This window comes from Canis aureus, chromosome 6 (genome assembly GCF_053574225.1).
Source record: "Canis aureus isolate CA01 chromosome 6, VMU_Caureus_v.1.0, whole genome shotgun sequence".
Classification (NCBI taxonomy): Eukaryota; Metazoa; Chordata; class Mammalia; order Carnivora; family Canidae; genus Canis; species Canis aureus.
The window spans coordinates 49,337,133-49,364,804 of NC_135616.1; the positions used below are offsets into that span (position 1 = coordinate 49,337,133).

At 36.2% G+C, this 27,672-nt stretch overlaps 1 protein-coding gene across 2 annotated transcripts in view; it reads right to left on the minus strand.

The window, feature by feature from the left end:
• The window catches only part of FMN2 (formin 2), a 378,878-nt gene that overhangs the window by 250,642 nt on the left and 100,564 nt on the right, over positions 1–27,672 (minus strand). For both annotated transcript variants that reach the window (XM_077901499.1, XM_077901498.1), the window contains 2 exons: positions 20,733–20,788; positions 1,430–3,069 (listed from right to left, as the gene is read on the minus strand). In XM_077901499.1, coding sequence (XP_077757625.1) covers positions 1,430–3,069; positions 20,733–20,788 — 1,696 coding nt within the window. The remainder of the gene's footprint in view (positions 1–1,429; positions 3,070–20,732; positions 20,789–27,672) is intronic.

A 27,672-nucleotide genomic window follows, 5' to 3' on the forward strand; every position in this document is an offset into this window, starting at 1 on the left:
GAGGAAAAGAATACTCTTTTTAACACTGCCATTTGTTTTATCAACTTGATGATAAAGTTAAAATACCATCAATACAGAATGAAATCTTTGCCTAAAAAAAATAATTTCTAAGAATTCTTAGTTATCAAGTCCTGTATAAAAATGTAGAAGAAAAACCCCTCTCAGTATAAGCTATAAACGCAGGAATGCTTACTATCTCACAATTCCAACTTGACTCATCAGCTTTGTGGACTATGCATATGTTTAAAAAAGAAATTATTAAAAAAAAAAGAAATTATTTTATGATCCAAGGTAGCATCCTCCATCTCCCTACCACTTCCCTTCACTCTACAGTGACTGCAGATTCATGTCATACCACCTAAAAAGGGTAGGTCTATTTTTTAGAGCAAAGGAACAACAAAATAAAATAACTTCATATAATGTATCTGGATAAAACGAGTTTGGAGCATGATTTGAAATGAAGCATCAGTGTATATAAGTGACATGGCAATTATACAGAAAATAAGCTGTGAAGTTAGAAGTAGTCAAACTATATAGATTCTTCTCCCCTAGTCTGATTCAGTGAAGAGAAAATTAGTATAACATATGAGGAGGCCTGGTAAATATCCTATTCTAAATGCATGCCATATCATACAAAAAAAAAATTCAAGGAATCATGAAAAGGTGTAACAACGAAGTCCAGTGAAGTTTAAAGAGTATGTTTTGTCCCCCACTGGCACATTCCTCAACCAAGTATCACAGCACTGTCCTAGGAATCAGGGAAACCAACTATAGACTATGCATGGATAAGTATACCATACTTAAGCTTACCTTCTGGGAAATATTCTTTTATAAATATCATTCCCAAGTATGATTTTATAACTTAACACTGTGTCACCAATTATCTATAGAAATGCCAGGAAATTCTCAAAACTAAATTATTTCACACATGGCATATGGATTTGTGTATTTTTGTATAGCACATCTTTGAAGATAAAGACTATTGCAAGTAAAACTGGAATAGTAAGACAAGGCTGTGCCTTCAAAAGGTTCCAAAAAATATTCTCGAGGCTCAGTCTGTCTTAAGAATTTGATTTATGATTTATAAGCTATTTGTCAGAGTGAGGTTCTAAAACTATTCAATAGAGCATGTATGCTAAGAAAAATATATCCCTTCATCTTTACAGGGTTGATCAGACAGATATACAGATGGATAGCTGTACACCTTTTGATACATGTATGTCATTTGTTTTATATCTCTGATAATTCTGGAGAAAAGTCTAAAAATCTAAATAACAGATGCTTCACTAAACATTAATGTAAAAATCTACTGAAATGTTTCAGAACAGTACTAAAAAAGTCATTAAAATATAATTTCCCCAAGAGTTGTAAAGACAAATGTTCCCTCATATTGACAAACTGTGCAAAGATGAGCTTCAATTCATGTTACCTTTTACTATGCAGTTGAATTCTCGTCCAATACAGAGGCTTCATGGGCCGACAAGGCTCTACTGGCTGCTTCCTACTCCCTCTGTCTTGGTTCAGCCCTAATCCAAACAAGCCAGCTGGCAATGGAGGAGGAAGAAAGCCATATACTTGTGGTGCTGATAAAGTGCTACTTCCAACTTGAGGGGGGAGTGGAGGGCCTGATCCAGGAAGCAGAGGGGGTGGGGGAATGCCTGCTCCAGAAGTGGGAGGGGGAGCTGGAAGGGGTGTAATCCCCATACCTGGCAAAGGAGGGGGGGGAGGTATTCCCACATGGGGAAGAGGAGGAGGAGGAGGTATTCCCACTCCAGGAAGGGGAGGGGGAGGGGGTATCCCCACTCCAGGAAGAGGTGGGGGAGGAGGTATTCCCATACTGGGAAGTGGAGGGGGAGGAGGTATTCCCACATGGGGAAGAGGAGGGGGAGGAGGTATTCCCATACCGGGAAGAGGAGGAGGCGGAGGTATCCCCACTCCAGGAAGAGGGGGGGGAGGAGGTATCCCCACTCCAGGAAGAGGTGGAGGAGGAGGTATACCCATACTGGGAAGCGGAGGGGGAGGAGGTATTCCTTCACCTGGCAGAGGAGGCGGAGGAGGTATCCTCACTACAGGAAGAGGAGGAGGAGGAGGTATTCCCATACTGGGAAGCGGAGGGGGAGGAGGTATTCCTTCACCTGGCAAAGGAGGGGGAGGAGGTATTCCTTCACCTGGCAAAGGAGGGGGAGGAGGTATTCCTTCACCTGGCAGAGGAGGGGGAGGAGGTATTCCTTCACCTGGCAGAGGAGGGGGAGGAGGTATCCCCACTACAGGAAGAGGAGGGGGAGGAGGTATTCCCTCACCAGGCAAAGGTGGAGGAGGGGGTGGTAGCATTTCTCTACCAGGCAGAGGAGGAGGTGTGGGGATGGCTGTACTGGGCAGAGCAGGGAAAGGGGGAGGTGAGGGAGCCACTATGTCCACTCCAGGCATGGAGCTGGAAGACTCTGTGCAAGGCAGAGGTGGTGAGGGTTGGATGCTATGGCTGTTTTCAAAGGAAGAGAAAACAGACTGTTCATGGCTGGTTTCAAATTCAGTATGAAGAGAAGGATGGGAAGGTTGTAACCCAGCCTGTCTTTGACCGTCAGACAAAGGAAGGGATGGAGGTGGTGGAGGCAAACTGGGCTGATGTGTGTCGAGCTGTACTGATATTCGCCTTGGAGACACAATCAAAGAAATCTCTGAACAGAATTTTGTCTGAGGTCCAGAAGGTGAGGAGGGCACAGCTGAGTCTCCACTTTCGGCCCCAGGTGGGTGGGGAGGACACTCTGGCAGTGCATTAACAGAAGGCAATGTTGGTATCCCACCCTCTTCTGTCGGGGACGTCTGGATTGACTTTGCCTCTAAAATCCTTTGATGACGTACATCCTTTTCTCCTAACCTGAGAGCTTCAAGACAGACACCTTCTAAGGGTGCCATTCCATTCTGAGCCCCATGACGGCCGCTGGCCACCTCCATATCCAAGGCAGGATATTGCTTTTCCAGCTCAGCTATTTTGGTCCTCAGATCCTCAATGGTCTGTTCCAGCTGCTGAATTACAGTTGCCTGTCCTTCAGACTTCATCTCAAAATCTTCCTGAGGGGCAACAAAGTTAAATATAGTTAAATATAAAATGTGATCAAAAATATTAAAATAATAATTTTAAAACTTGCAAATTATATTTGTTTGTTGTAATACTTCCAGAAATATCCCTCCACAGAAAGATACTATTAGTGTTTGTATGTATCCCTTCTTTCTCACCCTTAGACTTCAAAGTGGTTTACACACACTGCCATAAAGTCCAAAGGCTCTTGTTTGTTCAATCTTTAAATGATATTACTAAAGACAAGCGGATCACTGACAACAGGGAGAAAAAATTCTGAGTAATAAACGAATTTATTTCCAAGACAGCCTCCTCTCATACCTGCCCAGTAACACTTGCTACTACTATGTTCCCTAAAGACATTTTAAATCCTGTTTTAAAAATTATCACTACCTTTTAAAGGTAGTCATTGAAAGAGTCTCCAATAAGATTATTTGAAACAGCTCTGACATCCATATGCACATGTTACCATTTCACTTACATCATGTTTACTAAAACTTTAATTTTTTACCGAAGACATTTCAGAACGTGATGTCTATGACTCTGCACAATTTATAAAGACTCCTGATAACAACTGTGCCAATGTATGGATCACCCTCACCTCTAAACAGTGTCTTTCTTTCCCAAGGCATAGAATCAACCAGAAATACTTTAAGAAAAAGAAAATGCTTTGGGGGTCAATGGAGGGGAAAAGCCTTATGGGTAAATTAAATAAAAATAACAGATGAGCAAAATGCATTTAGAAGAATAAGGTAGGGGTAAAGAAAAAGGAGGAAAAAAGGAATAGGAGAAGGTAGAAGAGATAAGAGACAAACCCCAGCTATGTGAAGCTGCAACATTGGACAACTGCTCAGGCAGACATGGATTTGCTCATTCAAGGCTCGCATACAAGGCAAAGAGAATGTGGGAGAGTTCTCATAGTAAGAGCTGTTTCTACAGAGTGTCCCAGGGCTTTCCGCAGATGATCCCAACAGGGGTCTCCATAAAGAGCCATAGTCCACAGACATACACATCTATTACCTTCCCCATATGGGAGCCTGAACCTGCCACTTCAGACCTGCTCTTTACAAATAATGCAAGAATAATTAAGAGGTAATATCAAGATTATGTTAAGTATAAAACTAAACTCATATTCTGCTTGCCCAAGATTAAACTCTGGATACAAGAAAACTCTCCACAAAATAAAAAATAAGTTTTTTATTTCCCTTTTATTAAATCCAAAACAAATAACCCATCTGCAATGGAAAATCTGTAGATGGACAAGACAGAAATGTTCTTTCTATAAATGTATGTACAATATTTACTATAAATGAAGAATTTTTGGTGCTATGTGTATAGTTCTTAAAAAAAAAAAAAAAGTCCTCAGAGCTAGTTCCCTATCCCTCCCATGGGAAGTAAAGAAGGTATAAACTTGGTAGTCTTTTGGTTTTTTAAGATTTTATTTATTTATTTTTTATTTATTTATTTATTCATTCATTCATTCATTCATTCATTCATTCATGAGAGGCACAGAGAGTGAGGCAGAGAGATAGACAGAGGGAGAAGCAGGCTCCTTACAAGAAGCCTAATACGGGACTCGAGCCCCAGAGCAGGATCATGCCCTGAGCTGAATGCAGACGCTCAATCACTGAGCCACCCAGGCATCCCTTAATTTAGTAGTCTTAATACTAATCCCTGTAACTTCTTCCCTGGAAACTCTATCTTTTATTACAACATTTAACTTCCTTTAGATCAGTTATGATGCCTGTTGAGAACTAAAGAGAACTTGTAACCTCAAAGGCATGGCCTTTCCACAAAGTGCTTTGTCCTGTAATGCCACATAGCCCTTACTATGGAAGAAAACTAAAAAGGAAACTAATTTACTTTTCAACTAATAAAGGAATGTAATTTACTTTAAACAGGCAAAATTTGAGGGACTATTTATTTGTAAATATAGATTTTATATATATATATATATACATACATATATATAGGTACTTTGTTGCTACTTTTCACCGATGTCTACATTGGTGTCTACAAAAGTATTACAATGCATAGTTTGAGAAATCATGTCATTTTCTAAATAGTTCATGGTAAAAAAAAAAAAAAAAAAAACTATAATAAAGAATACCCTTTTTGAGCACTCATTTCTTAAATGTTATTACCGAGACCAGCTCTTTTTCATTGTAGATTTGAATATAATGAAAGCACTATATGACCTCTTCTTCATAAAGCCATTACTCTCAGGAGCAGGAAACATAACAGGCTTTCCTAACACAGAGAAGAAGACAGAGACTTAAACAAAATGCCAAGATGAAGGAATTCATCCCAAACAAAACAACAAGATAAGGTCATGGCCAGAGATCTAATTGAAACACATATAAGTAATATGCCTGATGGAGACTTTAAACAACAATCATAAGGATACTCACTCACTGGACTTGAGAAAAGCATGGAAGACTTCAAGGAGGCCCTTACCACAGAGATAGAAGAGTTAAAAAACAGTCATAAATGAAAAGTGAAATGACCAAGATTACAAACAGACTAGATGTAATGAAAACAAGGATAGAAGAGGCAAAGGAATAAATAAGTGATATAGAAAATAAAATGATGGAAAATAATGAAGCTGAACAAAAGAGAGAAAGAATAATTATGGAACACAAAAATAGACTTCGGGAACTCAGTGACTCCATTAAATATAATAACATTCACATTATAGGAGTCTTAGAGGAAGAGAGATAAAAGGGGGCAGAAAATTTATTTGAGGAAATCATAGCTGAAAACTTTCTGCATCTAGGGAAAGAATATAATGAAAGCATATAAAAGTAAAAGACAAGAAGGAGGACAACAAATAAGAGGAGGAATTAATCCTAAATCATGACAGCTTAGCAACTATTGTAATAGCAACTATTACACTTCTTTCTACATGAATTTATGCTCCCACATTTACAAGCCAACTAGTCCAACACAGCACTCAAAGACCATGAGCATAGAAGGTCATAGTACCAGCGACTAGAAAGATTCCTGAGATTTTTAAGCTTTTCTGATTACTTATACAGCCAGCAAGAAAAAGGTAGAAGAGTATTCCATTACATATGCTATACCAGAAAAAGACTTCTTAAATGGAATCAAGACAATTTTGCAGTTATTGTGGATTGACTCTCCCAACCTCCAGCTCCTTCTCCTTCTATATGCAGAAGTGGGAAGAAAAAGTACATTTATAGCTCCCTTGCAATTAGGTTCATCCAATTAGATGCAGTTGCCCAGAGATTTAGCAAGTGGAATAAGACAGGAGCCATACTCCAGTGTCCTTAACTGTTCTTAGCAATCAAGATCTGCTAACTGGAAGCTGCTCTAGAACAGTGTTCTACTGTCCACTCTCCAGTTTCCAACAGTAGCCTCAAAGATTTTAGCTTCCCTGGTATACCAGTTGTATATGATCCCTTTGAAAAGTTTCAGGCTAGACACAGATCTTTCAAATTTTTTAACCTTTCCTGAAAAAGTTAACTTTATATAGTAAACCCTTCTGTTTAATATATTTAGTATGGTTTCTTGTTCGTCAATAAAGCCTGATTGATAATAACTAGTTACTAATACTTCAGATTAAAATATGAAGGGAAAAAAGGATCTTCCTGTAAGCAGCCCAAGGTGATCTCTAAAAATGATTCACTTTCACTTGACCCAGAAAATCCAAAAACATCATGCAAATCAAGAGGTTCAAATCTTCATGTTCACTTTAAGAACATCACCCAGGGCACGCATATGGGAAAAGCCACTAAGTATCTGAAAGATGTCACTTTACAGAAGCAACAAGCGCCATTCCATAGACACAATGGTGCTATTGGTAAGCATATCCAGGCCAAACACTAAGGCTGGACACAGGGTCAGTGGCCCAAAAAGACTGCTGAATTTTTATTTATGTGACTAAAATGCAGAAAATAATGCTGAACTTAAGGGTTTAGATAATGATTATCTGGTCATGGAGCATATCCATGTAAACAAAAGCTCCCAAACACATACTGCCAGATTTATATAGCTCACAGTCAGATTAACCCATACATGATCTCCCATTGCCAGAATGAGATGATCCTTACTAAAAATGTAGTTTCTAAACTAGAAGAGGAGATTACATAGGAAAAAGGAGAGAGAGAGAGAGAGAGAGAGAGAGATTCCAGAAGAAAATTAAGAAACGAAAACTTAAAGCCTAAAAATCCATTCAGCATAAAATAAATGCATATACAAGTGGTTTTTTTAATTGTGGAAAAAAGATTCTTCCTTAAAAAATGAAAAAAATAAAACAACTATATTCTTATTTCTTAAACAATTTTTTCTCCTAATGGTAAGCATGAACAAATTGTTAGAATTAAAATGACCCAAGTTTAATTTTCTACAGCACAAACTTTCCAGCAAAAGTATATAATGCCATGATATACAATTTTTATGAAAAGACGGTCATTTTTTTATAATATCAATTATAACATTAGAGAAATTCATCCTTTTTTCCCAGTGGCCTCTGACAATCCTCTGATAAGCAAAATAATATTTTCATACATATATGTTAATTACTATCCTTACCAAATTAATTCTGTCAGGTACTCATTAATCAATCACTTTGCATGTGATTCAGGTTCTCCATCACCATCCCCTGACTTCAGGAAATTCTACACCTACTGCAAGACTAACAATTTAACCTTACATTGTATTTGTATCATGTGGCTTAAAACATCGAAAAACATTGATAAAATGACACTGCCCAAACTAAAGCATGGTAGATAATAACAGATGGTCTAAGTTAAGTAGGGATAGAATTGGGGTTGGACCTAATTTTATAAGTGGTCAATTTATTAGAGTATATTGTTCTGTTACTTATTTTACTTACGTTCTTTAAAAAGTGATAATTGAGGGCACTCAGATAAGAAAAAGATGAGAAAATAAGGGAATGACACATTCCATAAACTTTATAGGTTTTCAAATGTAAGATACAATAAGAACTAGAATGAGGAGGAAACGGCAGGGGAAATAGACAACGAAACTCAAAAACTGACTTTGCAGTAAATATAGTGATGCTAAACTTGTGGTGCCAGGAAGGTGGTGAAGTCAAAGAATTCATAGAGAATAAACAGACCACAAAGACAAAAGGCTGATATTTGCATAGAGGATTGTTTTGTAGAGATAATTATTACAGAGGACATGGAAAAAGGTTGGAATGAGAGACTATCTGCTTCTTACATTAATTCCAGTGTAGAGAGAACAAAAAACCAATTTGCTAAAATTTAGATTCCCCCTCTATGACCCTATCTTTACATTCAACATCCCAGCCCTAATCAATGTTACAATCCTCCTTTTCTATTCCAGGAAAAAACAATTAAGCTCATCTCAAACTTTAACTGATTAACCCATAAAATAAGGCCAGCCAGCCATCTATTCTTACAGAGTAGCCAAATGTATGTAAGATTTTTGGTTTTGAATTCAGCGGGGAGTCTTCAAAGAATCTTATCTGACCTTCCTTATCCAGAGTTATCAATGGAGGGCTGGCTGGCTCTCAGAGAGTACCAATTTCATCAGCTGAGACATTCCTATACAGCTATTTAGTGAAGGCTGTGTTGCCTATCATCAGTAAGAGTTGGCTTCTATTTGGGTTATATTTTTCATTTTTTTTCAAAGATTTATAAAGAAATTTACATGGTAAATAATAATTCCTATCAAGAAAAAAAAGACTGCCTATTCTCTGGCCATTTAAACAAAAGTCCTCTTAGGGCCCACCCACAAAGCTCAGATTTAATCTCTGAGAGCCTGCCAGGCACTCAGTGGTCCATGGAAGGCCCTCAAGTGGAGAGCCTGTTCCTTGTGTCCTGTGCCTGGTACTTAATCTTCCATCTCTTTAGGATATATACCTAGATAGAGGCCTATCAGATCCTCAAAGGACTTAACAATGGTAAAACACTACTTTCTATTACCTTTAGACTTCTAAACTTTTCAAAAAGACAGCATTTCCAATAATTATGTGACGGTTTACCCAACACTAATGGTTCTCACTATTAAAAATTAAAATAAACAAATTTTTTAAAAGGAGAATAGAAAATAAGTAATCTATAATTTTGCACAGAATCCAAATAATGGGTACATCCTATAAATGGGGAAAAGATAACAAGTTGACTTTAGTTATTCAAAACAGTATGTAAAAAAAAAAAAACAGTATATAATACACCTTATATATTACTAATGTTGAGATTGTTTGTATTTTAAAATATTACTTCAATCCCCTAAATCACTATAAGTAGTAAAGTCTGCCATCCACTTTGGCTGAACAATTATATACAATACGTCAGCCAAAATTCTTCTATTCCTGTATAATCTTACATGTGGGTGGTGATGGTTAGTTCTTATAAATTGTTTGAACACTTGCATATCACAAAATACAAGTTTCCATTAAAAAATAAAATGTTCACCAAAATTTTTTTCCAATTACAAGATTATCTGATTCCCAGAAAAAGAAACATTAATGTAACATTAAGGCTAAAACTGTCAAAAAGGAAGCCAAGATACACTCAAGTAAAGCTTTTGGTGAAAAGTTAATTTGCTCGTCTTTGAAACTTTATGATGTTTATAATGTAAGCAAGATACTTTCAGAGCCTGGAATACAAAAACAGCTATTGGTAAGTTAACACTGTGATAATTTATTTTGTAAATGTTAATATGAGATATGTAATTTATTTTCTATCATATTCAGATTTTCAAGTTCTGCTAAATTCTAAGGCCATGTTACTGGCAAGTTAAGATACCTCTAGACATCTGTAAAATATAAATCCTACTCTTCAGAGAAGCATATAAATTCTCTGTCATGATCTAAATTCTAAACAACATTCTAAGGTTTTTGAACAAACCAATGGCATTCCAGATTTACAATAAGCCAACAGATGCTATACATGATTATAGGCAGGAAAAGAAATCCAGATTTTAAATAGATAAGATTATGGACAAAAATAAAGTACCATCAATTTCAAGTTTGAAAAGGAAATCTCAGGAAAGGAGAGAATATCAGAATACATGATAAGTAGAAAATAACTTACCTAGGTCTTCTTTAAACAGAACATATTACAGGAAAAAAAGAGCTTCACACAGAGAGCTAAAATGGTATCTCTGGAATCCTTACAATGAAACAGATGAACTAGTGAAATTATAATATCATCAAACTGGAATGGATATGACAAATCTCTTCCAATCCCTTCATTGCATAGATGAGAAATGTGAGGGGGAGGGATTAGTTAGAACTCATAATTGGCCGTATTCCTTTTAACATCTCCTTATTGCAATAGTTGATAACAATTTGATCAATGGAAAGTCAACATCCCTAGTGCATAACCAAAGTAGAAGTAATAAACATGATAAGGAAAGGGGGTCAGGAAAAAAGAGAAAGAAATGGCAAAGAGAACCTGCCTTTTTGGTATCCCTACATCTTCTGAATTTTCTCTCTAGTTATTTGAGCTAGAGTTGTGGCAACATTCTGAACCATGTTCTAAAGCAATATAGTCCCAAATAGTGCAAGGAAAAAAAAATACTATTTTATTATAGTTTTATTTTCATTAATGATCTATGGATATAAGGTACACCTCAGTTTTCCACCTCCTTACCACCTTCCTTAACATCCAACTAATCCCCAACATCAAAGACTTCATAAAAAGCAAAGTTTGGAGGAAATCAATGGATTAGATATGTTAGCCAGAGTGGTAGAGCTGCTTTGCACCTTGCTATCCTCTTACATTACTGTCCCCATAATCCCTCCTGTTCTTCTTTTGTCTGTAATTTTATGCTCTCTCCTTCCCATTTCTTTTTCTCTGTTCCCTCTTTTTATTTTTTGGGGGGAGCAGGGTACCAAACCTACAGTAACTCCCAAGACTTTGTCCTTTAGCCCACTATCTTTTCCATGAATGCTGCGAGAACATCAATTTTTACGTCTTTAGTCTTCATCTCTATATGATTATTTCCTTGTTTTCCTCACTTTCTTTTCCATATTGTGATCGTTTAGCTATCATTGCATTTTGATTACTCTGTATTTTCCTTGAATTTAAAATGCATTTATTTCCAAAGAAATATCAACTCCATGCCTTATAGTTTATCTAGGAATAGTAATATCTTTCAATTATTTTTTCTAATTCACTAGCCCATGCTGTGTACCAGAATCACATGGAGGACTTGTTAAAACACAAATTCCTAGTTCCCACCCTCAGAGTTTCCAATTTGGTAGTTCTGGAGAAGGGCCTGGGAATTTGCATTTCTAACCAGGTCCCAAATGCTAATGCTGCTGGTCCAGGGACCACACTTTAAGAACTACAACCAAAGTATACCCTAGACGTGGTTGCCAAATCCATTATTTCAACTTTTGGCTGCTACCTTCTCTTTTATCAGATCAGCACCTTAGTTCAGATTCTCCTTACCTGACTATGGGGACATAAGGAGAGTTTAATAAGTGGTCCTCTTTTCTGGCTCTATTTTCCCTCCTATTTCCCTATTAATTCTCCATTCTCTTGCCAGATAATTGTATCTTAAGCATTAATTCATGTACTTTCTTGCTCAAAAACTTATGGCTCTTATGCTCATATGTTATGCATAAGACATTTTAAATTCTCTACTTGGCTCACAAGGTCTTTCACAGCTTGTAAAAAGTAGATACCCTATTACATACCCTGCCTACTGCAATGGGGTATTGTGAGGATTACACAGATACAGTCAGTTATCATTATTCACAGTTGTTATACTCTATAAAGTGGATAATTAATTAGTGAATACTCAACCATAGATCCTAGGGAAAATACAGAGTTAGGTTCCTACAAGCCTTTGGCAACAACATTTTCATCAACTGATCAATACATAACTTTGTTTTCTCTTCGTTTCTATTTAAAGTCACCTTGTGTAATATATATTGTGGATTTATAGCCATTTTACTCACACAATAGCACTATTAACTCCTGTGTGAATGAAGCGGATCTAATATATGCATTGTCTCCCTGAGGCACGTCACATCTTCCCAAACATGGGAACACTAGACATCACTGAAGCACAATGCCCAGGGGGTCATTATAAACAGTGAGAACAAAAAGCACAGAGGCAAAAAATATGGCACTAAATATATTGCAAAAAGGATACTTGTTTACAGTATAAGCTGAAACAAGAAGGTAGAGTATCACCTTGGTCCACCTCAGCTGGGAAAGTGCATGTAGGGCAACTCAAATTGTTCACCGCTTTGTGTATGTCTACAAATGAACATGAAAGCCTGTGAGTATTGATTTTAGGGATACAAACATTGCAGAACGTATTCTGCATATACAGAATCTATGAATAATGAGAATCAACTAAATTATGAAAACAACTTTCAAAATCAGATATAACAACGATAATAACAAAAATAACAGCTAACATAGAGTGCCTACTATCTGTCAGGAGCACTTAAATTAATGCTTTTAAATGAATACACTTGAATTAATTCATTTAAATCTCACAAAACCCGTATGAGATAAAAGTTTATAGATGAGGAAACTAAGGCACAGGGAGTAAAATAGTATGCTTAGGTTTGCCAGCTAAAAGAATAGTGGTATTTATGCCCAGGGAAACTGGTCCAAAGCCCACATCCTCAACTACCATGTATGAATAGAGGCGAATTTTCTATCACTCCCAATAAGCACCTTCTGCTCTAGTCAGTGTGGTCTCCTACTAATTAGCCCTTCATCAATATTTTCTGAGCTCCTAAAAAAATGTCAAGCGCTATGTTAGATACGGGAGGCACAGAGAAAATAAGGACAGTCCCAGAGTAGGGATGCCAAAAGAACTCTCCAGACTGAAGTCTCAGGGATTTTCTCTAAGTGGAAGTAAAGTTTAACATGAGTTTAGATTAAGAAACAGGAATTAGCACAAAAACATATAAAAAGACAGATATGAAGGATCTCAAAACTAGGCTATTTTTCAGAAAACTAGGGTATTTTTTAATGCTAGAACAAACCAAACATAGGAAATAGTGGGTGGTAAGGCTGCAGATGGAGGATGGCAAGGAAAAGCCTGTATGTCAAGCTCAGGGGCCTGATTTTTTTTTTTTTTTTTTTCCCTCAAATACTAGGAGCAGTCATTGAATGAGTCCTAGCAGATATCAGACATAAGTAAATCTGGAGTTTAGAAAGATGACTCAAGGCATTGTGGAGGAAAGATTAGAGGGGATTAAGAGAGGAAGTATAGAGTCCTGTTGGGGACTATCCCTGCAATCCAGATAAGACTGGGCCCCAGGCAGAGGCCCAGGAGGTGGAAAGCAAAGCTGGGTTGCTAGAGGAATAAATTGAGCCACCTCTTAATGTCACCTGGTCACCCGAACTATTCTATTGTGTCCTCCCTCAAGCCCCCTTGCCAAAATGCGACATTCACGTTCACCTTTGTGCCTTTATTCTCTTTTCTCACCTGAAATTCACTCTCCTTCCCTCCATCTGTCCAAAACTGATCACTTTGAAGACTTGATCTAAATTTCAGCCTCCCTAAGTTGTCCTTAATTACATTTTCTCAATAATATTTCCCCTTTTTTTTTTAAGTTCTGCAATACATTATTACACTAAACATCTCAGCAGGATCACATTATATCTTGCAAATCATTTCCTGTATATGAAAGAGCCTGGGACCTTACAATTGTGTGAATTTCCTTCAATACCTACCACAAATACCTTGTGCATAGTATTTCAACAGATGTCCAATAAAGGTTAAGCAACCAAGCTAAGAACTTCTATTGGCTCGGCTATTCTTTCAGGTCAGTTGCTTGAACTATTTGTCATTCTCTGTAGGACATCAACAATGTTGTCTGGCACAAATGAGGTTTATACCATCTAACATTCAACAGAACAAAGATATAACGTCATTTCACCTCCCAGCCCTACTGCCCTAGAGTAAAGAGAAAACAGTGTAAGATCTAATTCTTTCTTCACATTCTCATCTCAAATTTTAACTGTTTTTCAGATGCTAATGGCTTTTCATTCTTAAAATTAAGAACACTTTCTCTTTTCTCTTTATTTCTGTAGTTAAAATGTCTTAATTTTTCTCTGAGCTAGTAGAGGGTTTCCACAAAATGAAAATATATTTTCCAGAAAAATCCTTTCTTCCTCTTAACATATTATGGTAAATACCTTGCCCAAATATTACCCATTTTCAATGTGAGTGCCTCCACCACTGTGTCCTGCATCTCTACCCTTCCCAACCACCTCTTACCCTGCCCCTCTCCAGACTCACTGGGTCAATGTGTTTGTCAAACGCCTAAGAATGTTCAGCCTGAGGTAACATCAAGGATGGCTAGACTGACTCATGTTTTCTCCCTTCAACCATCTCTCTGCCTCTCTCCTTTAACCTCTATTTTCCTTAACATGGTTTATATTTTGGTTGTTTACTTGTCTTGTAAATCATCACTTTGTAGGTTTATAATAACCATGGAAATTCATCATTAGAGTTTTGAAGGAACTTAAACAATTTTTTCCAACCCTTTGATATGTGTAATACATTCCAACAAAATTCAAGTGGCTTCTTATTTTTATAAGTCATCATTATCCTTTCAGAATTATATTCACCCCACACATTTCTTTTGATCTGACCCATACTTCTTTTACTCTCTAAATTTTTCTATCCCAAGACACATGTGAGTAACTCTCAAGCACCATCAACTAGGCTACCTCATATTACTCACATCTATTTCCTTGATTTGTTCCCAAATAAAGATGTTTCTGAAACTAATAATAAATTGTACTGGGTGGGTTTTGTATATGAAGAGCACTATAATAAACACTTTTACAGAGAACCAATGGAAAAAATATTTAATTCCTCAAATGAGTTTGTGATAAATTAGGCATTGAGGAGATCCAGGAGCACTGATCAGAGCAGGATCCTAAGAGAGAGTTTTGTTTTGAAGATTTTTTTTAATTTATTCATAAGAGATACAGAGAGATCCATCAAAATCCTAGAGAAGAACACAGGCAACACCCTTTTTGAACTCGGCCATAGTAACTTCTTGCAAGATACATCCACGAAGGCAAAAGAAACAAAAGCAAAAATGAACTATTGGGACTTCATCAAGATAAGAAGCTTTTGCACAGCAAAGGATACAGTCAACAAAACTCAAAGACAACCTACAGAATGGGAGAAGATATTTGCAAATGACATATCAGATAAAGGGCTAGTTTCCAAGATCTATAAAGAACTTATTAAACTCAACACCAAAGAAACAAACAATCCAATCATGAAATGGGCAAAAGACATGAACAGAAATCTCACAGAAGAAGACATAGACATGGCCAACATGCACATGAGAAAATGCTCTGCATCACTTGCCATCAGGGAAATACAAATCAAAACCACAATGAGATACCACCTCACACCAGTGAGAATGGGAAAAATTAACAAGGCAGGAAACAACAAATGTTGGAGAGGATGTGGAGAAAAGGGAACCCTCTTACACTGTTGGTGGGAATGTGAACTGGTGCAGCCACTGTGGAAAACTGTGTGGAGGTTCCTCAAACAGTTAAAAATATACCTGCCCTACGACCCAGCAATTGCACTGTTGGGGATTTACCCCAAAGATACAAATGCAATGAAACGCTGGGACACCTGCACCCCGATGTTTCTAGCAGCAATGGCTACGATAGCCAAACTGTGGAAGGAGCCTCGGTGTCCAACGAAAGATGAATGGATAAAGAAGATGTGGTTTATGTATACAATGGAATATTACTCAGCTATTAGAAATGACAAATACCCACCATTTGCTTCAACGTGGATGGAACTGGAGGGTATTATGCTGAGTGAAGTAAGTCAGTCGGAGAAGGACAAACATTATATGTTCTCATTCATTTGGGGAATATAAATAATAGTGAAAGGGAAAATAAGGGAAGGGAGAAGAAATGTGTGGGAAATATCAGAAAGGGAGACAGAACATAAAGACTGCTAACTCTGGGAAACGAACTAGGGGTGGTAGAAGGGGAGGAGGGCGGGGGGTGGGAGTGAATGGGTGACGGGCACTGGGTGTTATTCTGTATGTTAGTAAATTGAACACCAATAAAAAAAAAAAAAAAAACTGAAAAAAAAAAAAATAAAAAAAAAATAAAATAATCTAAAAGGTCACAAAAAAAAAAAAAAAAAAAAAAAAGAGATACAGAGAGAGGCAAAGACATAGGAAGAGGGAGAAGCAGGTTCCTTGTGGGGAGCCCAATGTGGGACTCCATCCCAGGATCCTGGGATCACAACCTGAGCCAAAGGCAGATGCTCAACCGCTGAGCTAACCAGGTGTTCCCTGAGAAGAGTTTTTAAGCCAATTTCAAAGAAAGTTAAAATTGGACTGATATAGGATTTTGCCAGTTATCTCAAGTCATAAGCATTTTGCTGAACTTTGAGAATTTATTTGCAGATGAACTATCCAACATATGGGGTAAGAGAGTGCTGATATTGTTTAATTTCTTTTCATTATCCAAGACTTGTAATAGACATGGCTATACACAATTCATAAAAACCATAATGTGTAGAGAGCCTTAACTTTCAACTGTCTGATATTATCAATTCTTACCCAAAGCTTGAATTTTTAAACATCAAATTTTATTCTATTTACCTTTCAACTGGTCCATTTGCATTAGAAAGGTATAAGGAGTTTTAGGAAAATGCTTCATTTTATAGGTATAGTTGACTCTTGAATAGCACAGTTAGAGGCACCAACCACCCACACATCCAAAAATGTCTGTATTACTTTTGACTGCCCCAAAACTTAACTACCTGTAGACTAAAAGACTTAGTGATAACATAAACAGTTGATTGACACATATTTCATATGTCATATGCATTATATACTGCATTCTTACAATAAAGTAAGCTAGAAAAAAGAAAATAGGATTAGGAAAATCATAAGGAAAATACATTTATAGTACTGTATTTATGGGAACAAAATCCACATATAAATGAACTTGCACAGTTCAAACCCAGGTTGTTCAAGAGTCAACTATAATTTCAAATGCAAAAAAAAAAAAAAAAAAGTTTAAATTGTAGTAACCAGTTTTGCTATTGTATATTAATCTTTAATATAGAGGCAAACATTTTTAGACATTATAATTATATGTTGTAGAATTTAAGAGTTTACTGTTTAAATAGTATTTCAAATTATGAAAAATTTTAAAACAGAATTGAAAGACAGTCCTATTTGTTTTTTGAAATAATCCTTTAGGCATAGCAGATTTTCAGAGTGTAGCACTTGAAAATAATCAATAAATGAGGTCCTAAATAATGTAGTTTTATCTGAAAACTTTCTAATTCTATAAAGCCATCAATAAAACCCTCAGGGAGAAAGCTATAGTTCTTTCTCCTTGCATAAGTGCCAGCTCTATTTGCTTTAAGCATCAGACTCTCTGACAATACCACAGCCTTTACCTTCTTTTAGTTGAGAAAAGATTTTATGAGTCATGTGTTTTTTCTAGGGATATGGAGCTCTCAGAATAATTAACTACACGGAAAGAGTAAAAGTCAAAACTCATTCAAATAAATTCCAGTGTGCTCAGATTGAGAGAACAGGTGCCTGAACTCACATCTGAAGAAAAACTTAAGAGGGTGCTTTCCAACCCTGCTCCATGCCTCTGACTAAGCAGTCCTAGAGATCTCGCATTACAACCACAGAATAATGCAGGCAGCCTGGGATGGACCAGAAAAACTCTTCTATTCATCATTTGTACAGAGTAAACTGGCTTAAAATCTCGCATAGCCTTCAGCAGTGGTAATTTAGAGAGATACTGAACTGCCATCTAGTGACTAAGAAGAAAAAAGCAGGGTACTTCACATGAAAACTAAATTGTAAGTTTTTTGAGTCATGAAACACTGAGGTTAGCAAAATTGGCATGATGTAGCACACCAAAGTCATGCTAAAACTTAAAAATGTATAGGTAAACTAATGAGTCTATGTGCCTCTGAAACATATCTTGACCTCTGCCTCTTACAAATGATATAGTTTAAATATAATGGGACAACTTTTAAAATAAACTTTTCATCTATCAATCTAATGATTTTGGCAACTATTCATAAGGCAATTGCTCATGTTTAAGTATAATTTGTATCATACTATAGCAAACATGTATAAAATCAAACAGACCTATATTTGAGTCCTGGCTCTTAACCCTTTCTCAATTCTCTGATTGTAAATAAGTTAACTACTATAAACATCTTTTTCTGTATTAGTTAAACATTAATTATAATAGCTATTTTAAAGAACTATTATAAGAACTGCATAAAATAATACAGTGAAAGAGTATGTGCACAGTAGATTGGTAATTAATTCAATTTTCCTGTATCCCTTTGATGGCCACTTAGTTTCAGCACTTATGAAACATACACATATCAAAGGAAGGAACCAATCTATAAGTAAACTGATGACAAAGAAAGTAAGCAATGTCATTGTTGAGGATTTAACCTTAATTGCTTCCAAATTATTTTTTCCTCTCAATTACTTTCGGCTTCTAGAGAGTTCACTGGCAACAAGGAAAGATGTGAAATTTAAATCCATCTATTTCATCGCTGAGGTTCCAAAACTAGAACATCAAGCATTTGTAAATCACCCAGTGCCATCAGGTTTTCTGCTTATTACAATATATTTTACCACGGTTCACAGCTCAAGAAAAATAGAAAAATCACTATAATTTTTTTAAGATTTTATTTATTTATTTGACAGAGAGAGAGCACAAGCAGAGGGAGTAGCAGAGGGAGAGGAAGAAGCAGGCTCTCCACTGAGCAGGGAGCCCAATGCGGGGTCAATCCAGGATCCTGGGATCATGACCGGAGGCTCAACCAACTGAGCCACCCAGCCTCCCTGAAAAATCACTCTAATTTTATATACATGAATAGATACCTTGAATCTTGGTACATAGAGCAAAGTTGCACATGTTTATCATTTTTGATAGTATAGATTATATTTTGTTGAGGCTTTCTTTGGCATTATCATGTATCACAAAATTAAGTAACATGTAAATTTAGGAACATGTAAATCTAGTATATTACATTAGATGTACTTAGTCATGCCTCAAAAAAAAAGGCTATAAAAATGAGGGGATATTTTGAGGGCACTATTTTTCTTAATTATTCCTGAACTTATTTCTCTTTACCTCTTTTTATCTTTCTTCATCTCAATCACTACTGGCTAATCATTACACAGTTAATTAACTGAGAACACCATCCCTCTCCAAGTGCCCTGGCCTCACATAGTTCTCTGCTCTGACAAAAAGCTAAAAGAACATGTTTTATGACACTATCCTTAAGAGTGTCCTTAACCTTACAATAATGGGCAATGTGGCTACATTTTTTGATTGCTATTACTATTATTATTATTATTTTAATTTAGAGAGAGAGAGTGCACATGGGGGTGGGAAGGCACAGAAGGAGAGAGAGAATCTTAAGCAGGCTCCATACCCAGTACAGAGCCTGAGGTGGGGCTCAATTTTACCACCCTGAGATCATGACCTGAGCTAAAATCAAGAGTCAAATGCTTAACTGACTGGGTCACCCAGACACTCCAATTATTATTTTTTTAACTGAAGTACAATTGACATATTAGTTTCAGATGGGTAAAATAAGTGAAGGGGATTTAAGAGGTACAAACTTCCAGTAATAAAAGAAACCAGTCATAGGGATGAAAATATAGCATGGGTGTTTATAATATTGTAATAACTTTATAGCTATATTTGTTTTAAAGCATGAGTAACTTTTAAAATAAAATTCTTGACCAGTGTTACATCCTCACTTCTCCTTAGGAGGAGCACAACTTTTCATGTCTGGTGCAAGACTGCTCCTTTTCAAAAGGGAAGTCATTTTTTAACTTGGAAAAGCTCTCAAAAAACCATCAAATTCGTTAGTTATACTGAGAAAAACACTATGTCCCAAATTGCCTCGTATGTTGTTATACACTAACAAGAAAGTCTTGTCACCTACTAGACCACTCTGGAGGACAGACTCTTCTTACTGATAATTTGTAATACTAAGTTATTTTCAAAAGATTAGTTGGGGGAAAGTATAAATACATTCTTAAAAAATGGTTTTGTATCCAAAAGAAAAACTGCTATCCACAATTACTATTCCATATAAGCATTTCCTTTCTTCAAGTCTTTTTTCCTTTAATAGTATTTTGATATAAGAAAAAAAAAAACACATAAAATTTGGCTTTTTTAGTAACAGAAAAAAAATATTTCTGTGGAAATTAAACAGACACTAACTAATGTTTCATCCACTAAAGCAACTTAGGAAAATGATTTGATTTTAGGAAAGCTCTGGAATTTTTTTTAAAACTCGTATCCATGTGACTATTATTTCAGCCAGGCACATCTCCATGTGACATCTGGAATGGCCACCGTTTCCTGGAGTCAGCTGCTGTCAGGCCCAACTCTTTGGCCAGATATAGAATGATGCAGCTTCTAAAAAGCTTGTAGTCAGTTCCACTTCAAGGTTGATTTTCTTTGCAAAGCCTAAATGGAAGAAAACATTCCCTTCCACATGACTAGATTCCCCTAAAGGCTTAAGAGAAATAAGGGTGGCCTAAGCTAGTTGGCAGATGAAAAAATAAATCAGAATCTGTCACAATTTTAAGACAAGCAAGAGAGAAAGTAAGAAAGAAAGAGTAGGATTCAACATCCTAATAAGATCTTCTTACCCGCTGAACAGCATCTGAACATTTTTTTGGAGTTTCCAAAACAGCAGACTGAGATTCTGGTTTGGAAAAGAAGAAGGTAGTCAGTATCTTAGAGAAGAAATTTTCCCATTTCCTCAACAGAAAACAAAATGAAATAAATATATCTTTACCCCGAACTACCAAAAACATCCAATTTATCTTCCAATTATACTTCTGTATTATGAGGAGGACATAACTACTCTTCAGTATATAGAACACATTTAATGACTAACACGTCATTATTTTTAAAATTAGAATAGCCTCAGGCCCTTGACACATCAATCATAATTACTGTTCTCAGTTGCCAGTTTCAATTGAGTGTTTCTACTGAAACATTCACTTACTATATTATTCACTTAGCCAAAGTCTGTACAATGACAGAAGCCAACTCATCAATCTTAAAGACAGAATTTAATTGTCTTATCTATTGACAAATTACCTTCTAATTTCACTACCACCAAGAGGCATTGAGTAATAAGGGGTTCTGAAGGGATTTTGTTCCTTTATTTGCCTTTGAGACTCTATGAGTCTGCAAATTCATGCTGGAAAACCTAAGGGATAACCAATTCCAGGATTACTTTTTAGGTGAAGGAGCAATTTCTTCTAAGTGAAACTTGCATGAAAATTTAAAAACAAAAAATAAAAACAAAAGGGCCTTCAGAAATCCCCAGTGCTCCATGGAGCATAATCTGAAACTAACTCATTGTGTCCTCTGTCCAAATTTATAGCTGAGAAATCAGAGGCTATAATATAAGCAATTGGTGGGAAGTTGAGATGAGAGTTTGTCTCCAGTCATATGGCTCCCCACCCACAACTAGCATGCAGACCAGACACCTGACAAAAAATAGCAGTCACTCTTGAGGATCATTTAGACATCCCTAATTTAGCAGGATTTTAGTTGATACATGTTACAATGCCATAGAAAAATAAAATATGCCTACTATTTAAACTTTGTAACATTGTTAAACTACATTGAAAGTGCATTTCACAGAGATTAAAGCACAGTCTCTGTACAGGCCCACTGACCTTCTTCCATCTGTCCATAGTCCCTGACCTCTCTGACCATCTCTGCCTTTCCCCCTACCCTGACCTTCTCACTACCCTCAAACGTGCAATCATATTCCCTCCACAAGGTCTCTGCTGAGGTGGAATATCTTTTGGCATGTCCCCTTGCCCTGCCCCTTCCCTAGGGCTTTGTTTCAGACTTCCTGGCACTCTTTTGAATAAAATGGCAATCCCACACACTGCTATCACCCCTCATCCCCTGTCTCTTACTTTCTTTGTAACATGGAGCCTCACATGTTATATGTGATGCCTATTTTACATGTGATCGCCTCCAATGTTTATCTCTCTTACTCTACCATAACGTAAGGCAGGGATTTTTGTCCTTTTTTCCCCATGATATCTCTGACATCTAGAATAGTGCCTGGCACAAAGTAGGTGCTTAAAATACTTGCTGAGTAATTGTAGGAGTGAATGGAAGGGGTGATCAAGAGAATAATCAAATCATGAAAGGGGTATTCCGGGGGAGGGAGAATGGGAGTAAGGATTTTAAAGGGGGCAATATAGATACCACTTTGCCTTTAGCTACTTCCTGCACCTCAGCTAAGAGTTCATTTTTCAAAAGAAAAATCCTTGAAAAGAGCATGAAGTAGTCACTTACCAACAGAGGTCACTGTGGCCATAAAATATTAACAAGTGGCCTTATATTAAAACATAAGCATTTTCCCAGACAAGTATTCGATTTCGTTGAGGTAATTAAAAAGGGAGTCTCCTTTTTTACGTCTGCTCTGAACTTAACACCAGAGTTAGCTCATTTTGAATAAGGATCCTAACATCAAAGCCAAGCAGCAATTCATATTAGAGCAAATCTGAACTCTTGAACACTTTTGTTTCTAGTTACCTCCAAATCCCCAAACACAATAGATTCTAGATAAGGTCCTGGGGCTTTGTATTGATGGAAAACACTTTTCTTCTTTTGTTTTTTATTTTGATTGTTCAGGGAGAACCCAAAGGATCTCCTGGTGGAACACCAACAGTTCTTTGTATTAGAAATATATACAGTGTTTCTTAGCTTTTTTTCTTTTTTTTCCCTATAGCCATAGACTTGGTGACCCACCCCAAAAAAGCAAACTTCTGGGCTCTGATGTTAAAAAAGAATGCATACAGTTTACTAGAATAATGAACTAGAAAGACAGTCATTTTTCTGAATCCTCCTCCTCCCAAACTTTCAGTTCCCCTCTGTCAAAAAATTCAGTGGTGCCAGAATTTAATTCATTCCCCCACTCCCTCTCTTCCATTATACTTCTTATTTCTTTGAATCAGTGTATTACAACATCTAAGAGAAATTTATGGAAAATGCTTTCTTCAAAATCATAAACTGAAGCATAGGAGTTCTATCGAGAGTGTCAAGATTTTAAGATGAAAAAGATGTACAGAGTAACTGCACTGCAAAACAAAGGTAAAATGAAAGAGAACTCAGAGAAAAAAAAAAAGTTAAGGAGAAGACAACTAAAGAAAAAACAAACAAGGCATAGGAAGGAGAAAATAAAAAGAAGCATGAGATACAGCACAAAGTAGTGTGAGTAGAGAGAAAATGGCATGTTTGCAGCAAATGATAAGTAAACTGGTTTCTGAGTAGCTGCTAAAAGCTAGGGTCAATGGGCCAGGGAATTTGAGAAATCCACTTAGTTCTAACATTCTTAGAATAATTACCTCTGGTACAAATGCCCATGACACTTATTACCAACCCTTTCCTCTCCCAGCATCCAGAAGCATTCAAGAATTGCTTTCCACTCAGCTCTGGAACTGACAGTCCAGTCCCCATTACATATTCATCACCCAGGATAGTTGTTATTAAAGAGTAACCCAGTGAGAGCTCTCTCAAGGGTACATTTAAAACTGCCAACTCCTTCACTGACCCTTCTTAAGAATTCAGAAACTAGACTGTTTTTGAAAACAAAAACAAAAACAAAAATCACTGTGAAGCACAGTAGGAGAAAGAACGTTCCTGACAAAACTTTACGTGTTCTAAATAAATCGATAATCTAAAATTCTGGGCTCCCCACAATTCCAAATATGTTTCAGAAATGAACTCTTCATCATCACAAAATAAGCCTATAACTTGTAAAACAAAACAAACTTGGATGAGTTTTATATTTGTAGAAAGAAAGAAAATGAGGATATTCCTCTGTGCAATGAATGGAAAATAAACTAAATCACCTTTTTAAAGCTTATAAAGTATGCCTTCTAAAAATGAATTAAGCAGTCTCCAGTTTTACATTTTAAGTAAAAACGCACTTACATAAAATTATTAAAATACAGTTTCTTTAATGATGCATACACCAATTTGATTCAAGTCTAGTCAATTTAACTGAGGGAGAACTTATTAAATGTTATTTAAATAGTATGACTTATGGTTAGCTACCTAATAAATGGGAGATGTTTTTAATTCTGGTATATCATGTCCTTCCATAAATGAAGATAGAATTAAACATGCAATTTTCCTAAAAGAGTTCAACTCTATGTTCTGCTTATTTGATTACCTCACAGTATGGATATACCCCTCATTGTCATTGTAACACACAAGCTTTAGCTTGCATATATAAGAAAGAAATGCAGGCCAAAATTACAAAAGAAAAAAAAAAAAGAAAGAAAAAGAAAAGAAAGAATTACCTATAGGAGACATGGTCAATCTTTCAATATTTTCTAGCACATTTTATCCCTTAATCAAGTGGCAAGCTGAGAAATAGAACACTATCAGATTCTTCCTGGGTTCCTTATAGAATTTCTGTATTACCTCAATGGAATGTATATATGTTAAAGCATTCAGACTACACCTGGAAATGAGTTGATGATACTGTTTGCCTTACATCACACAGAATCTCTCTTATTAGGAACACTTCTTTTTTATATAGAAGCCCAGAAAAGTGCTTCTCTGAGACACTGTTGCTTTTAATCTCATAGACATAGGGGATGATGAGAGAATTGTCCCCATTTCCCTTTCTGCTTTAAATCTGAGGAAAATTAAAAAAAAAAAATCTGAGGAAAAATTTCCAACTACCTTTGAAAATTCCAAGTGCTTCTGAAATACATCTGTGTGCTACCTTACCTCAGTTTCATTTTACTGTTTATCCTAAATTCCTTTCAGCTTGATTTATTTTCCTTTGTAATCCTTTTGTATATCTTAGATATTTATATGCTGCTCAAATCTCTTCTAGAGCAAAGGTGGGTTACACTGCTTTCAGCCAACATTTAAACATGAGTTTTAGAATTTCAATATAAATAGTCTCTGCCATGTTTCTACCACCTCTCCTTCCACGTATTTTCCTCCAGGATTTTCTGCCCCAAAATTGCCTTCCTAAATATTACTTCTCCAGCCATTTACATTTTCAGAGAAAGATAAAAGGCTTGATGTTTCAAAGAGACAACAAAGAATGATCAAGTCCCTACACACATCTAGACATCCTGCCCCTATTCTCCATAAACTAAAGTTATTATCTCTTTCATCTCTGTGAATCTAGTGAATAATTTTTGAAACTTGGTATTGAGTCTGGAAAATGATCCATGGGCACACACACAAAACTCTCTCAAATACTTGCATTAATGTGCTAAGTAGATATTTATTTTTGATCTTCTTCCAAAAAAGATCTTAATTTATTGGCTTAAATATATAAACATATACTATGTGCCCAAAAGCCTTGAAATGTTGGGAGTCTCCAAGGAAGACAGATATGTACAGATAAATTATAATGCATATGTAATTTGAATGATACAGATATGAATAAAATGCCATGGGACTCCAGAAAAAAGAACAACCAGAGAAGCTGAGGAGGGTGTTGCATAGTATAAGTAAAGGAAAATGAAGGGAGAGAAGATAAAGAGAAAACAACCTAAATGGAAAGGTTTTCTTCTTATCAATGCTTCTACCACCAAACTTTGTAAAACGTTGCTTCCTAATTTCCTGTCCAGCTAGACTTATCCTTCCAGGAGACATTTTATAGACTTCAAAAGGTCAATTTTCACACCTTGGGCTCTTCTGTGGTAACAATGCCAACTGCAAAAGATTCCCAAGAATTTGAAGCTTTTGTCCAGCTTACTGGTAGGGAGAGATACCAAGGCTTCACCTTGACCTCTGCACTTCAAATCCATATAAAGGACGTTTGGGATTTTTTTTTTTTTTATCATTATATGAAAGGTGGAGAAAAACCTCTCTTACAGAAGGAATTATAAAAATATTTAAGTCAGATGCAAGAGAAATCTGACTTAGCTGGACATGTGAATTAGTAATCAATATGAAAAAGAGCTGCAAGACCAAAATTAACAAGTTTTCATTTTTCTAAGATGTAACTGAAAGTCTTTTTCTTCAAAAAGAAAAAAGTCACTGAACTGTTTTACTTTGATCTAAAATTGAAAGGGGCTACATGTTGGTTTTATACTGGTTTTAACCATGGTGCCATTACACAACAATGTATAGCAATCAGTCATTAAGTGTACTACAAAGAGTTTATTACTACTAATATTTATGTTATCAAGTTTGCTCCATATATATATATTTTTTAAAGCAGTAGATTCTATGCAAGGTTTTTGCTATACTACTGATATTCTCACTCTTACAATTGACTGACTAGGAGGGAGAAGGTAGTATGGTCCTCAGAAGAATGCCCTATGAAGTCACAGCAGGAAAGGTTTAAAAAGTGCCATTAGATCATTTGGACAAAAGAATGCTATACAGTTGTTGAGGTTTACAACAGATCAACTGGAGAAAAAAATCACTACACAATATTACTTTCTACTTACCTCCATCATCCTCTTCAAGAATGCATATTTTAAAAGGATACAAGTTACTATATTAAAAATTATTTGATCTGGCATTTTGCAAGCTACATCAAATAACAAAGAAAACTACATTATTAAGTTCCTGGTATCAATTCCAATTATCACTTTTTACCAAACTAAAATTTAGATTATCACTAGCTTTCGATTTACTCCTCCTCCAGCATACAAAATCAGTAATATAAAATATTTCAAACTTTTTTAAAGTGCCTTAAAATTTTAGAGGAGAATATAAATGTTTCCAAAAAGTGGGTAAAGATATACCAGGGAAGAAAAAAATGAAAATACCACACTAATCATGATGTAAAACACAAGACATGGAGAGCAGGAAAGAAAGCTCTCAATGAAACTAATCAATTCTACTATACCTACACCTGGCTATTTCCTGTCAAGAAGCTGAAGTAATTTTTAACATGAATAACATAGTGTACTTAACGGGAACAATATTTTAAAACTTTTTTTTTTAATTTATTTTTTATTGGTGTTCAATTTACTAACATACAGAATAACCCCCAGTGCCCGTCACCCATTCACTCCCACCCCCCGCCCTTCTCCCCTTCCACCACCCCTAGTTCGTTTCCCAGAGTTAGCAGTCTTTACGTTCTGTCTCCCTTTCTGATATTTCCCACACATTTCTTCTCCCTTCCCTTATATTCCCTTTCACTATTATTTATATTCCCCAAATGAATGAGAACATATAATGTTTGTCCTTCACCGAGTGACTTACTTCACACAGTTCCATTTAAAACTTTTTAAAACTAAATATGCTTTTATGTGACTGCTTCATTTTCAGGTGCTATCATGTTAGAACCCCTTCATCTTGGAAAGCATAGGCATTAAGGAACTCTACACCTTGGCCCTTGATCAACTGTTCTGTGTTAAAAGAAACTCAGAGCCCAACACTAATAATGTTTCCTACTTTCTCTTTCTCATTTGTTGTTCATTTCAGGGAGTACAGTCCACAGAGTGAGCATTAAGCAGGGTTTCAAAAGCATTTAATTAGACATTAAAAAGGGGACATGCACGGTTGAGTGTGGAGTCCCATAGAAAGAACTCTGACTTAGCTGGACATGTGATCTTTAATAGA